Below are 13,534 nucleotides of genomic sequence, written 5' to 3' on the forward strand. Positions count from 1 at the left end.
AAAAATCTTTAGTTTCTCAAGAAAAGTCTTATTTTCTGCCATTTCCTAACTTATACTCATATACAATTGAAAGATTTAACTATAATCTGTAAATTTTCTTTATCTGAATTCATTTTTACACCGTTTACATGACCTAGTAATCCAATGGATAATTGATTTTTTTGGTCAGCAACTGACTTTTAGCACTTTGTTTTCAGTTTATTCTTAAACTGCCTTGTCAAAATGCCTAAATGAAGAAAAAAGTTCCAAGTTCTGTTGTCCTTTGTAGGCAAATACCATCACACAAGAGACACAAAACATATGACGTTGAGCAACCACAACTTTTAGCTTGCATTTCAGATTTTATTAATGAGAATAAGCAGGACTGAATGTCTTTGCTAAGAATTTAAGAGTACAAAAAAAAGGTGATTAAGCGAATGGATAATTCAGTTTAATGCCCAATTTCAGTGTGTTTTACACCTTAAACAGCAGAATGCAGGCATAGTACATTGTTTTTTTCTGACCACATGTAGAAACACAATCTCTGCTGCTTTTTGACTTTATCTTTCCCACAGAGGCGGTGACATGTGACCCTGTGGGAGATTTCCGCTGTGACAACCACCTCTGCATCCCAATCCGCTGGCAGTGTGATGGCGCCGACGACTGTGGCGACAGCTCAGATGAGAGAGACTGCCGTGAGTGTCACACTCAGTAGCTGTTCAACTTAATTCATTTAAAAAGCTATTAGAAACCATTAGCTATGCCCACTTTGTACTGCAGAGGGTCCCGGATGGCGGAAGCTCATTCCAGCTGACATTTTTGGAAACCACCACACTTTAAAATCTTGTTATGAAATGTTTCTGTTTATTCAAATTTGCCTTTTCATTTGGATGAAGAATTTAGGAAGTGTTTCATTTGTTCATGCTAACCTATCCTAAATCTTTATGCTGTTTTAATCAAGCCTCACACTTTAGGTTTAAATTATTTTAAATCTTTGTCCCTTTGTATAGTCTGATCCTGTGCTGTATATGTAAACACTAACACATCATTCTGATCTAATGCTGAAGATCTGCAGGGTGTCTATAAAGTCTCTTTACAATTTTAAGAATTTATTACAAAGGCAGTTCATATGATATCTTAACCAGATTGGTTTTATTGTAATCGGTGGTTGTCGAAGTTTTTTCTACCTCTTTTAATGCACCTCTATATGGGCACCATTAGTTGCACAAAGCACATCAAGGCAGTACTCAATTTCTTGCCATGTTCACTGTAGCAAAGCCTCATCAATGGTGGCAATGGCATCAGAAATCCCAAATTGAAGGATGTGATGCTGGATCTCTTTCATACTTAGTTCTGTAGTTTCACTGAGTCCGCACATCCGATTTTGTCTCAATAAACCAAGCTACACATTGTGCCTTCTCTTGAGGAGCAGCCATTTTTTATGGTTTTAACAGTATCTCTTTCACCAACAGGATACCTGAAACAAACAATTTCAATGTGATTACAAACTTTAATAAACACCGATTACAATAAAACTAATCTGGTTAAGATGTCTTATCAATTGCCTTTGTAATAAATTCTTAAAATTGTGAAGACACCTTGTATATCGTTTATCTCTGTGATCTCACTCTGTAGAGCCAAGGGCTTGCTCTGAAAGTGAGTACCAATGTGACAACGAGCAGTGCATCCCTGGAAACTGGGTGTGTGACCATAAAAACGACTGCGGGGACAACTCAGACGAGCGAGACTGCGGTGAGCTGTGCACAAACTCACCTCCTCAAAAAAAAACATCCTCAGTTATAAACAACACTATGCTAACGTCTTGGCTCTCTTCCAGAGTTTCATACGTGTCGTCCAGGTTCATTCCAGTGCGACTCAGGTCACTGTATCCCCGCTGCTCTGCAGTGTGACGGCCGGCCTGATTGTCAGGACGTGTCAGATGAGACCAGCTGTCGTAAGTAAACAACACTAAAACTAATGGCAAACTGCCTGGCTCCTGCAGTCTGTTAGCACACTTGTATTTTGGATGTGTATAAGGTGATTATTCCAATTTAATGCCATCAAACGGATGTAGATACACTCTAGTTGTGCAAACATCAGAGTAGTCAGAAACACAGAGGTGATTTAAAAAGTTTTAGAGATTAAATTAAAGGTAAACTTCAACCACAACGGTTGTGCAGACATACACACCAGCAGTAATTATATTACAGAATAGTTATACAAGATGAGCTGACGGTGTGGACATTTGAAAAGGCAGTTGAGGGGGAAAATCTTAGTCATTTCCTTTAATTTCACATCCATTGAGGTATGGCAAAACTTTGGACATGTGAGGTATTGATGGTTTAGAGGTTAAGAAGCTGCAGCATTCTCCATTCAAGACACTTTGTTGCACATCATTCCCAGTTCATCATCTCTTTGCTGAGGATTAATTTATCAAGGCACAAAACATCACCTAAACGAGTTTTGGAACTGGTCTACTCCCTTCTTGTATTGCTGTGTGCACCCTGAGAGTTCAACACTCCCGATATCTGGACATGCCAATAAAACATCACCTTATGCAAGACCAGTGGTCACTGAATCTGACCAAAACATTCCTATTAGTGCCACAGTGGAGCTTAACCGTTGTGTCGTCCTGCAGGTCAAAATTGACCCATTTTAAAGTTTGAAAATGTGGAGAAAAAAAAAATTTCACAATGAAACTTCTGATGTCCGCATTTTCAACATTTTTGGGAAATCTTTGAACATTTTTTGGTGGAAAAAAAGAGATGTTAAGAATGTTTCTTAAGAACATTCACACAAAATATCAACCAAAATCCAGCGAAATTCGCTGGATTTTGGTTGATTTTTATGTGAATGTTCTTAAAGAAAATATTAGAAGTTTTGCTGATATACATGTACTCACTTTAGACATTTTTAAGATTTTTTTTGGAAGATTTTTACTGATTTTTTGAAAGTATTTACAAGAATTTTCTTGCCAAATTTGGGGGATTTTTTTTCTAAAAAATAAAACTTTTAAGGGAAACTTAAGGAATTATTGGAATTTTCTTCCTGAAGGTTTTGCAAATTTTCAGAAATTTGGGGAATTTTTTTGCTGAATTTTTGATTTTTTTTCAGACAAGGAAACAATATTTTTTGGTGCCTGTAAACGAGGACAACACCGATACGACTGAGTAGACTGTTTTTTAAAAAAACATAATTCTCCCAACCTTTCCAGCCACTCGCTACCCAGGAGGCCGTTGGTGCCCTGACAGTCAGTTCCAGTGTGCCAACCGTCTGTGCGTGAATAAGGACTGGGTGTGCGACGGCATCGACGACTGCGGGGACAGCTCTGACGAACAGCTCAATTTGTGCTGTGAGAAAACATGTTGTTTGTCATATCGGAAAAGTTTGTGTTCTGTTTGCATTCATTCATGTCTGTGCAATTAGAATAGTCATTAACCTCTTTAACCGCATTGCAATCTCCATCCTAAGCCTTAATTTGGCTGAAGATTGAGATAATATTTAGAGGATTTTCATGTTGGTAATGTGTGTCCTACTTAAATTGGTAAATACTGACTTTTGTCTTCGTTAAATGCTGTAAAGTGATGTAGAAACCCGACAAAAAAAACTGTTTCCCTCATTAATCCGCTTAATAATTAAGTATCCGAGATGTGAAGGACAAGATGGTTGGTCAACTATGACAGTTAGTAGGAAGAAATTTACAACAGCAGTGTGTTTTTAGCCATACTGTATATACTTAGAGGTTGGCCTCTGCTTACATTTGTGTGCGTTTGAATAGGGGACATCACCTGTGAGATGCCGTCCAAGTTCCGCTGTGACAACGGCTACTGTGTCTTCGCCGGCCTGCTGTGCAATAAGGAGGATGACTGTGGAGACGGCAGCGATGAGAAGGAAGAACTCTGTACGACTCCCACACATGCATGCCACAATCTGATAAACTACAACAAAATGCACAAATCAAAACAGTTACTGGGGAAGAAATCTGAGCGAGGTTTGGATGCGTAAACACAGAGACAAGCAGAACTACATAGATAATGTATGCCCTGGAGATGCTTCTACTGTGTAAAGATATTGCCTATTTTTTCTTTTTAACTGTGTCCATAACCAGATTTGTAATAAGGTTCAGCAAATGCACCGTTTGTCATCAATTTCTGGGATTGTTAAGCATTCGTCCAAACAACAGTAAGGCTCCTCAACCCTCTTCTCTGAGGCCGGTGAAATGGGAAATCCCATAATGACATCAACGTCTGCACAGGACAAAGCATGAAACATACAAGAGATAAAGAAATGGTCTGTTTTATGGAATTGTTACACAATCGGCTTACACGTCAATCAGAGCAAATTATTTTGAGAGGGGATTAAATAGTTAGAGTCAGAGTGGAGGTGGACATTGGCTAGCTCATGTAAATCCATTTGTTTTCAGGCACTGGAGAGTAAAGCCAGAGAGAATGATGTCAATTTATAATACACAAGGACATGACTGTGAGGGAATTCTTGTGGGTTCAAGTAAATCTACATATACGTGCTTCTATGTTAAGGCTTGTAGGTGTTTAAACTAGTGGGCAGTGCACTCAGTGTCTTCTTTTTTTAACAGTTGAAGAGCAACACTCTGAATTCAATCCCAGACCAATAGTGGAAGTGATGTTTTCACTGCGTACCCACTCAACCTTCTCTGCATACTTGTGCCGATGATTCACTCTGACTGTGTCCTTCACAGGCCGTGAGCCCACGCTGGCCCCCTGCACGCTGGAAGAGTTTAAATGCACCAACGGGCACTGTGTGGCCCTGCCGTATGTGTGCGACCACAATGACAACTGTGGAGACCGCACTGACGAAATGGGCTGCAGTGAGTACCAAAACAAAACAGCCATTCAGCTAGCTGGCAGTGTCCTCGCTTAATCTGAGTTTAATGCCTATTATTAAATCTACCTGGGAAGCAGAAATGTGCTGTTGGCTGATATATTCATGGTCACGTGAAGTTCAATGCAGTCAGTCATTGTGACCAGTTAACTGGATTATGATCAATATCTAACTTAATTTGCCCACGTAAACAAAGCACTTACTTTGGCCGCAGCTGTTTTGAATGTGTCAGCGAATGTGCTCTTTGCTGTCTGGCTCCAGATTTTGGCCACGATCGCAACTGTGAGGAGAAGCTTTGCCAGCACGACTGCACCAACCTGAACGGCACCGGCTTCATCTGCTCCTGCCGGCCCGGATACACAGTGAACCCAGACAGCACCTACACCTGCCTGGGTACTCACACACACATACACAAACACATTAATTAAACGTCTGGTTAAATATTTGGTGGGAAGCACCACATCCATCAGATCTGCAGAGAAGAGCAAACATGACCAGACGTCTACTGCTACACCTGTTTGAATATTATTTCTTGTCTCTCTTTACTCTTTCAGACATCAATGAGTGTGAGGTGTACGGTACCTGTCCCCAGTTCTGTAAAAACACTAAAGGTGGCTACGAATGTGACTGTGCCCCTGGATACAGGAAAGTGGGCGACGGCAACATGTGCGAGGCTGATGGTAAGGACAGTCTTCTTGCAGACAGCTTGACTGAAAATACAAACCAAGTTTACGTGAAGGCTTACTGAAGTAGATTTTGGAATAGATGTAATAAAGTAACTCACCTCTCTGAGTGAGTAACCAATGATTTGATGGTTACTCCAGTTAGTAATAATTGTGCCTTTAGTTCTTCAGCTATAGATTTGAACTGATAAGAATATCTTTCCAAGATGAATAATTTGTTTTTACTGCTGTTAAAAATATGTAATCTCATCACTATATACTGTTTATTAACTTCACAATATAGAGCTATAATATAGAAGATATAGATGGTATTGCATGAAAAGACACATAACAAGATGCAGATCACTGTGATGATCTTATTGATAGAGAAAGTGTAACTTTTAATAAGATCTCACAGAAGAGCCTGAGTCCTTCAGTGAATGTCTGTGAGTCTTTATATTTGCCTTGCTAAATTTCAAAAACACTTAAAGTGTAAACATCTGCTTCTCCAACAGGTCCGACTCCCCTCCTACTTCTATCAGAGAACATTCGTATCAGGAAGTTCAACCTGCAGACAGAGGGCTACCATGACTTCATCCAAGAAGAGGAGCACATCATGGCCATGGACTACGACTGGGACCACGACAACAAAGGATACAGTAAGACTTTAACACTGGATGCTACAAAAAAAGATGGAAGACACAAAATACTGCAGTACCAAATCTTAAATCTGGTTTGACCGTGTCCTTGTGCTTTGTCAGGCATGGTGTACTTCACTGTTGCTGGTAAAGACTCTGCACCAGGTGCCATTAAGAGAGCGTACATCCCTTCAGTGGATGATGGCAGTAATAACATGGGTGTTGCTGTTGACCTCGACATCAAATACATCACCACACCAGACGGCATCGCTGTGGACTGGGTCGGCAGGTGAGTCTGCACTGACATTTCTCAGCTCAACCCAGTTACATTCCCTCAGTAGTCTCATGCGTTGAACCCAATTGTACTTTATCATTCAAATCTACTTTATCGATTCGCATGGATGTGATTGAAGCCTTGAATTAAATGCATAAATGAGCTCCTTTGTGAATAAAGGGGTCAACCAAATCTTTTAAATAAACAGCTTCTTTAGAGAGAGTCTGCCTGTGTCAAAGCATATTTTGTGAATAGTTGTGTATTTTTATCTTATTTTAGAAACCTGTACTGGGCAGACTCCAGGCTAAAGAGGTTAGAGGTGGCCATGTTGGATGGACGATACAGAAAGCATCTGGTGAAGACTGAGCTGGGTCACCCATCTGCTGTGGCCGTCAACCCGCGGCTGGGGTAAGACGAGCCTGATTCATCGGATGTCAACTAGAGATATAAGCCCGACATCAGCCATGTATTTCATGCAGCACTTTCCTCCCAAAAAGGAGGGAAACAGCAGCAACTTCTGAACAGCAACCTGTACGCTGTTTTTGTTAGTAAAACCATGATATCACATTGTCAACATAAGTGTCGTACCGCTTCTTTTGCAAGAAATGATTTCTTTCATTGACAGTTCTCATATCCCGTCATGCAAATGTTCTACAAAAACAAGGCCCTCTCAACTTCATCTAGCAGGTGCACCGTCACTGTATCCTGCACTTAACGTCACCCAAGATGATTGTGATTTTGAAGAAAAACTAACAAGCCAGAGTGTTAATTTTTGTCATGTAGCAGAAGATAAGTGGGAGCCAGACAATGATAGGATGGGAACAGAGCTACCTCATCTGACAAAACTATAGTACAGATTGCAGTAATTACCTCCACCAGGAGGTTATGTAATCATCGGAGTTTGTCTGTCTGTTTGTCTGTTAACAGCATAACTCAAAAAGTCATGGACGGATTTACACCAAATTTTTACAGAATGTCCGGAAGAGCAAAAGTAACAATCGATTAGATTTTGGAGGTGATCCGGATCACCGTCTGGATCCAGGATTTTTTTGAAGGACTCTGTACAATTGAGAGATGGCCGCCAGGTTACTTTTGCTCTTCCGGACATTCTGTAAAAATTTGGTGAAAATCTGTCCATGACTTTTTGAGTTATGCTGTTAACAGACAAACAGACAGACAGACAAACAGATGGCCTGGCAGAGGTCTGCGCTCTCCGAGTGCTTTTCTAGTTTAGATATGTGATTGACATTGATACTTTTAGTTTATATTTTTGTGGCATTGTGTTGCTTAGTTTAGCATCTGCTTACAAAATTGTGTTTCAATTGAAATATTTCTGAATATATGTCTAGCATTAATTAAAAATAGTAATGCATGATAAGATTAGTTTTGTCTTCTTATGTTGAATCTCTGTTAGAGAAATGCTCGGTCAAAGTAGAGCAGAAATGTTATAGCTTCAACCGGCTGTGTGATTGTGTTGTGTTTTTCTGTCAACTCCCCATTTCAAAGTCTAGTGCTCTAATATCTGCTGTTTATTTGCAGGATGCTGTACTGGGCAGACCGTGGGGAGGCAGCCAAGATCGAGTGTTCTTGGCTGGATGGTCAGGAGAGAAAAGTTTTAGTGGCTGATGGACTCGGCTGGCCCACTGGTCTCTCCATCGACTTCACCAATGATGACAGGATCTACTGGTCCGACTCCAAGGAAAGCCACATCGAGTCCGTTCTGCCATCAGGAGAGCAACGTAAAACAGCTGTCTTTATAGGTGAGCTACAGATAAGATAAGAATGCTTTATTGCCTTTATACACAGTTTACAATGAAATTCTGGATGACTTTTCCTTTTTAAACAAGCAAGTTACTTTTAAACATACTTTTAATCATATAAGAATAATAGTAAAAAAAAAAAAGTAAATGGAAATCTTATATAAAAAAGATATGTGCAAGTGGCAGCACATTACAAAAGAACAGAACAGAGAATTGCAAAAGTGATACAGTGAGAAATAGTGCAAATAGACCGTACAAGAGATGTGCGAGAGAATGAGGATTAGGTAGTTACGGTTTGGTATGGAAAGGAGATGTGATGATTAATATGAGACTGTAATTTTGTCTGAAGGAATATATGTTCAAATGCGATCATAGTTTTAGTATCTACTTCCTTTACTAGGACTCAGTTTAATCAATCACATATTGTTGCATCCTGCTCAGACGTGAGAAACCCCTTCAGCGTGAGCGTATTCGAGGACCATGTTTACTGGAGCACTCAGGAGAAAGGCGAAGTGTTTCGACAGGACAAGTTTGGCCGCGGAGACAAGGTCAAGCTGCTGACCGCTGGGCCCTGGCTGACCCAGGTCTCTGTGTACCAGCAGCAGAGATACAACTCCATAGCTAGTAAGCTGCACTCACAGATTCAAATGCATTAACAAGTGCTGTCTTGTTTTCATCACATAGTATCATGTGTGTGAGGAGGAGGGTTTGCTGTTTGCAGTACATGTAATCTTAACAGGGAGTGAATGAATAAGTGTCTGTATTATGTGTATTTTATGACTGTGATATTTCACCAGCATTTTCATTCAACATTCTAAATATCAAGGGCACAAAAAACATGTAATTCTTTTTTATGTTTCTGGCATTTAATGTGCAGAAAAGAAAAAAAAATTAAGTGCCTTAAGCCAGCTGTGGAAGTCCTGTTGGCAGCTATGGTTCCAAACTCAACAAACTAGCATATGTAAGTCATGTATTTCAACTTGCCGAAATAAAACACACCTTTCTTTTGTTGTGCAGTGAAGAATCCATGTAAGGGAACCTGCAGCCACCTGTGTTTGCTCCGACCGGGGGGATACAGCTGCGCTTGCCCTGAAGGCACCAGTTTTGTTTCAGGCAGTAGCACTCAATGTGATGCAGGTAAGAAAAAAAGTTGGTTATTTTTCCTAAGAATGCATTATAGAAACAGTGGGCATCATGTCATAAAGTTTCAATAACTAATCCATGAGCAGTACTGACACAACTTCACATCCCTGCGTCGTCTTTGTGTGCAGTAATGTAACATCAGTAACGCTGATGAGAGATTTAATAGATGAGACTGTATTGATGCCCCTATAATGATTACTCTCGTTGTTGTGATTGTTCAGGTTCTGAACCACCACCCACCATGCCGCCGCCATGCCAGTGTCGAAACGGAGGCACCTGCTATTTCGATGACAACAAGCCTCTCTGCAAGTAAGACATTTGCTTCAGCTGTCAGAATGAAACGGCACATATGCGGTTCTGTAAATAAATTCTGCTATTAATCCTGTGCCATTCAAGAGGGATCTTGAACTGTAATGTTTGCTTTTTGTTTCGCAGATGTCCTCCAAACTGGGAGGGAGAATTCTGCCTGACCAGCTCCAGTCATGTGGTCGCAACTTCAGGTATATTTGGTTTTATTTACAGAAAGTTAACACAATAAAGATAATTTTGTGGAGTATTAGTGGGCCTCTTTGTGCATCTCCTCTCAACTGTTTTTGCCCTTTGCTCCACGGCAGTTGGAATAGCCATCGGGGTGACGGTGTTGGTCGTGGCTCTGCTGGTCGCTCTGGTTTGCGTTATCAGAAAGAAACCTGACGTGTTGAAGAGGCTGCGGAGCAACTTGCCCAGTATGCCATCAATGCCCAATATTCCAAGTTTCAGGTGAGACTGAGCCAGAAGAGAAAAGAAACGCATATATAAATATTTATGTCTGAATGACACACCCATATTCTTTTTTATACTACTGAAAAGTTATTTTATTGTACCTTAAAGGATGGATGCTGAAATTTAGATTAGTTGTACGCTTCCGATATACATGCAAGTATTACATTTAGTGTCTTGTTTTCTATTCGTATGTTGGTAGAATGACTTTCTGTTTGGTGTGTTGCCTACTTTCAGGAACGGTGTGGCCCAGAATGAAATGACAGCTGACGTCAGTGAAACAAGGCCGGACGCAGAACCGGTCAGTAACAAAACAAGACAGATCCTTTATTAATCCTGAGGGAAATTCAAATGTTCAGCAACTTACATACAACAACATAAAATAACAAAGAGGCAGGTTATTACCATTAAAGGTTAGCACATACTCTGAAAATCTTGCTGTTCAATGCTATGCTATAAAAAAACACTTCTGCAGCCATTAATAAAAACAAACAAGCAAATACATTCATCAGCTGCCCAACAAATGTCATTTACATGGCTTATGCGTCTCTTCTGCTAGTCCTGATTAGATAAGCAGTGTATATTTTGCTGTCTTTTGTCTAATGTGCTGCCTGATGTCAGGTCCCCTGTACGTCTGTGTCCATGGAGGACACAGCGGGGAAGAATTTTGAGAACCCAGCGTATGAAGCGGGAGAACAGCTTGAACCCAACAGCTTGCTGACAACCACCTCTGCTCCTGCTGGAACAAACAAGGTCAATAAACAAAAATCGCTGCTCACCTGCACACTGCATCCATTCTGCTGCACACCTCCTTTTCCTTAGTGTCTGCATGTGACATGCTACATTTCCTTTATTGATTTTCTCACCATACAAGTCAATTATGATATATTCGAATATAACATAGTGGAATTCTTGTACCTGCTGTTTTTGTTTCACTTTATCCTATATTTTAAATGCAGGAAGTGCAAAAACATGTAAATCCTGACAAAAATATGTTGGTGAATTGTGTCTTATGACCATATTTTTCCTTCCTCAGGAGAACATTAATAACCCCCTGTACATGGAGGAGGGTGGTGCTCCGGAAACGCCTGCAAGAAGTCCATCGAAGCCTGACGTTTCCGATGAGGTCGGTTTTTCACTTACAAAAGTCATGAAGGAAATTTTCTAAACAACAGATATCAAATTAAGAGTTTGGAAGCAGAGTGGTCAAATGTACTTTCTGTAGTTTTTGAGAAAAATGGATTCAAAGTTTTGTGTTTTCAACAATGGTCTAACATTTGAAGTGTCACAGTAACGATACATTTGGGTTTTGGGTTAGACCACTTTACAACTAAAATCTAGACCATAAAATATTACAGAAATTATATTCTGTGTTATCTCCTGTTTATTTTAGATGTTCTTTCTTGTTTTATTTTACTTTTAGCTGCCTGGTTCTTTGGTGTGACGTCATCTCTAGTTCTTTCATTCTCTATTTTTTTGACTTTTCATTTTAACCCTCAGTTTTGTCCTTTAATTTTCAAACTGCCTAGTTCCCTTGTTTCAGTAGCATGCTAATCCAGCTAATTATTCATTGCATTTATTGTTTGTATTTATACTATTTATTTTTAAATGACTGCGCTGACTTGTCTCCTATACCTGGTTTGATTGTCTGTTTTTGCTGGTCTTAAGGGTACTATATACATAAAGATATTATTATTATTATTATATAAAACTCAGTTTGGATTTTTTGTGTGTTAGACCACTCTGCTTCTAACCCCCTCAAATGCAGCTTTCCTGACCAGGCCCTTTTGAGTCTTCTTATTTTTATTATGTGATGATCTTCACCTGGTTTAATCCTCCTTTACACTGCTGTGAATGTTCCTCCCTTGTGTCTGCTTTCAGGCTTTTGTGAACCCAACATACGGCTCAGAAGACGTTGACATCGCTCCTGCACGACCAGCTGCTTCCAGCATACAGGTAGCCATGGCGACACGTCAAAATCTAACACATGAGTTACTGCTCAAAAGCTGGAAACGTGCATAATTACATGCTTTGAATGTAAAGTAAAGAAAACTAAATATTAAAGTGGATAGTTTTGTCAGAGTGGATGTGAAGGTAGTGAAATATTTGCACGTGTTGCAGTTATATTTTTTTAATCTTCTTTTCCAACAGTCTGAGCCCATTGGAGATGATGATTTTATGTCCATAGAAAATTCTACATATACGGTGAGTCTTGAATGACAGAAAGCAAAGAGGGAATGTATCAGAGATAAAATAAACCAGATGACTTCTGTGGAGATCTCATTTTGACATGCAGAGCTGTGAAAGTTCTTCACATGGTGGCTACAAAGGCTTCAAATCTGCGTATATTTGTACTTTCATTTTAAAAATTTGAGTGGCAGGCTATGGGTTTTTTTTTTCATTTAACATTATGTGTGACATTTTGATAAGCCAGCTGCTTTTTCATTAATCGTTCTGATCTTCCCGTAGGAACCCAAACATGCGCCTCCTGATTCCCACATTTGACGTGACTGCTGCATCAGGAATTAGTCTGGACCTCGTTTCAGGAGCGAAACCTCTTATCACTGGAGGATGTATAATTGCTGAAAAACTGTTCGACAACTGAAACATTCACAAACTGGGAACGAATCAACCAAAACAGCTTGTAAAAGAATGTATTTTGTGTCTAATTTCAGTTATCTGTTTGTGTAAAGAAACAATCCTGTAACTGTGATTCATATAAATGAGAAGTGATTTGTTGAATCAATGAAAAAATGTGTTTTTGATTGATAGTTTGTATGTTTTTGTAAATTTTGATTGTGAGAATGTTATACAGTAAAACTGTTGGTACCGTCAGCTTGTGTTTTTCCATCACGGCAGGTCTCACCGTTTCTTACGCTCAACCTTCGCTTATTCTTGACACTCTTTCTTAAAGCTCATATCACAGGAGGATCTGTAATTACTAGACGGAGGCTCCCTCTCTTATCCTCTCGCTCATCGCAGATAGGACTCTGATCCACAGCTACTGCGTCTGACCCACTGAACTAAGACGAAATGCTTTGTCATATTCGTTTAATCACACCGACAATTTGAGAGCGATCACAGAGCAACAGCGACGACTCTTCTCCTCTTCTCTCCCACCGTCGTAAGTGTCTGAACGCATCAAGGTCTTTCTCTGAGCTCACAACAACAACAACTAGGCCAACCACACGAGCAAAGGCACAAAAGAAAAAGTGGAAAAGAAAGATAAGAGAGAGGAACAAATGGATGGAAAGAAAAAGGAGACACTAAGGGGAGAGAGGGATGGATAGGGAGCTGTGTGTCTGTTTCTGTGTGGTGCGTGGTGATGATTCACAGGCCTTGTTTTCAAACTGTTGGTTCCCCACAAGGCCTCTGTGAGCGTCAGCCAAAGTGTGCACTGTACTGCTGAGAGACGGAGGGAGGGGATGAATAGGAATGGATGGATTTGAGAGAGGAGAA

General features: G+C 40.1%; 1 protein-coding gene across 1 annotated transcript in view; it reads left to right on the forward strand.

The window, feature by feature from the left end:
• The window catches only part of lrp2b (low density lipoprotein receptor-related protein 2b), a 46,724-nt gene extending 33,814 nt beyond the window's left edge, over positions 1–12,910 (forward strand). The window contains exons 59-81 of the mRNA XM_051939868.1: positions 555–674; positions 1,615–1,731; positions 1,817–1,933; positions 3,194–3,331; positions 3,758–3,880; positions 4,697–4,825; positions 5,101–5,232; positions 5,394–5,519; positions 6,017–6,160; positions 6,263–6,428; positions 6,693–6,821; positions 7,953–8,173; positions 8,615–8,797; positions 9,191–9,310; positions 9,538–9,625; positions 9,752–9,816; positions 9,931–10,075; positions 10,313–10,376; positions 10,697–10,828; positions 11,112–11,201; positions 11,957–12,031; positions 12,227–12,280; positions 12,545–12,910. Coding sequence (XP_051795828.1) covers positions 555–674; positions 1,615–1,731; positions 1,817–1,933; positions 3,194–3,331; positions 3,758–3,880; positions 4,697–4,825; positions 5,101–5,232; positions 5,394–5,519; positions 6,017–6,160; positions 6,263–6,428; positions 6,693–6,821; positions 7,953–8,173; positions 8,615–8,797; positions 9,191–9,310; positions 9,538–9,625; positions 9,752–9,816; positions 9,931–10,075; positions 10,313–10,376; positions 10,697–10,828; positions 11,112–11,201; positions 11,957–12,031; positions 12,227–12,280; positions 12,545–12,580 — 2,714 coding nt within the window. The 3' untranslated portion in view covers positions 12,581–12,910. The remainder of the gene's footprint in view (positions 1–554; positions 675–1,614; positions 1,732–1,816; positions 1,934–3,193; positions 3,332–3,757; positions 3,881–4,696; positions 4,826–5,100; positions 5,233–5,393; positions 5,520–6,016; positions 6,161–6,262; positions 6,429–6,692; positions 6,822–7,952; positions 8,174–8,614; positions 8,798–9,190; positions 9,311–9,537; positions 9,626–9,751; positions 9,817–9,930; positions 10,076–10,312; positions 10,377–10,696; positions 10,829–11,111; positions 11,202–11,956; positions 12,032–12,226; positions 12,281–12,544) is intronic.
• Positions 12,911–13,534: the final 624 nt, after the last annotated feature.

The sequence above is a fragment of the Acanthochromis polyacanthus genome, chromosome 19, assembly GCF_021347895.1.
Source record: "Acanthochromis polyacanthus isolate Apoly-LR-REF ecotype Palm Island chromosome 19, KAUST_Apoly_ChrSc, whole genome shotgun sequence".
NCBI lineage: Eukaryota > Metazoa > Chordata > Actinopteri > Pomacentridae > Acanthochromis > Acanthochromis polyacanthus.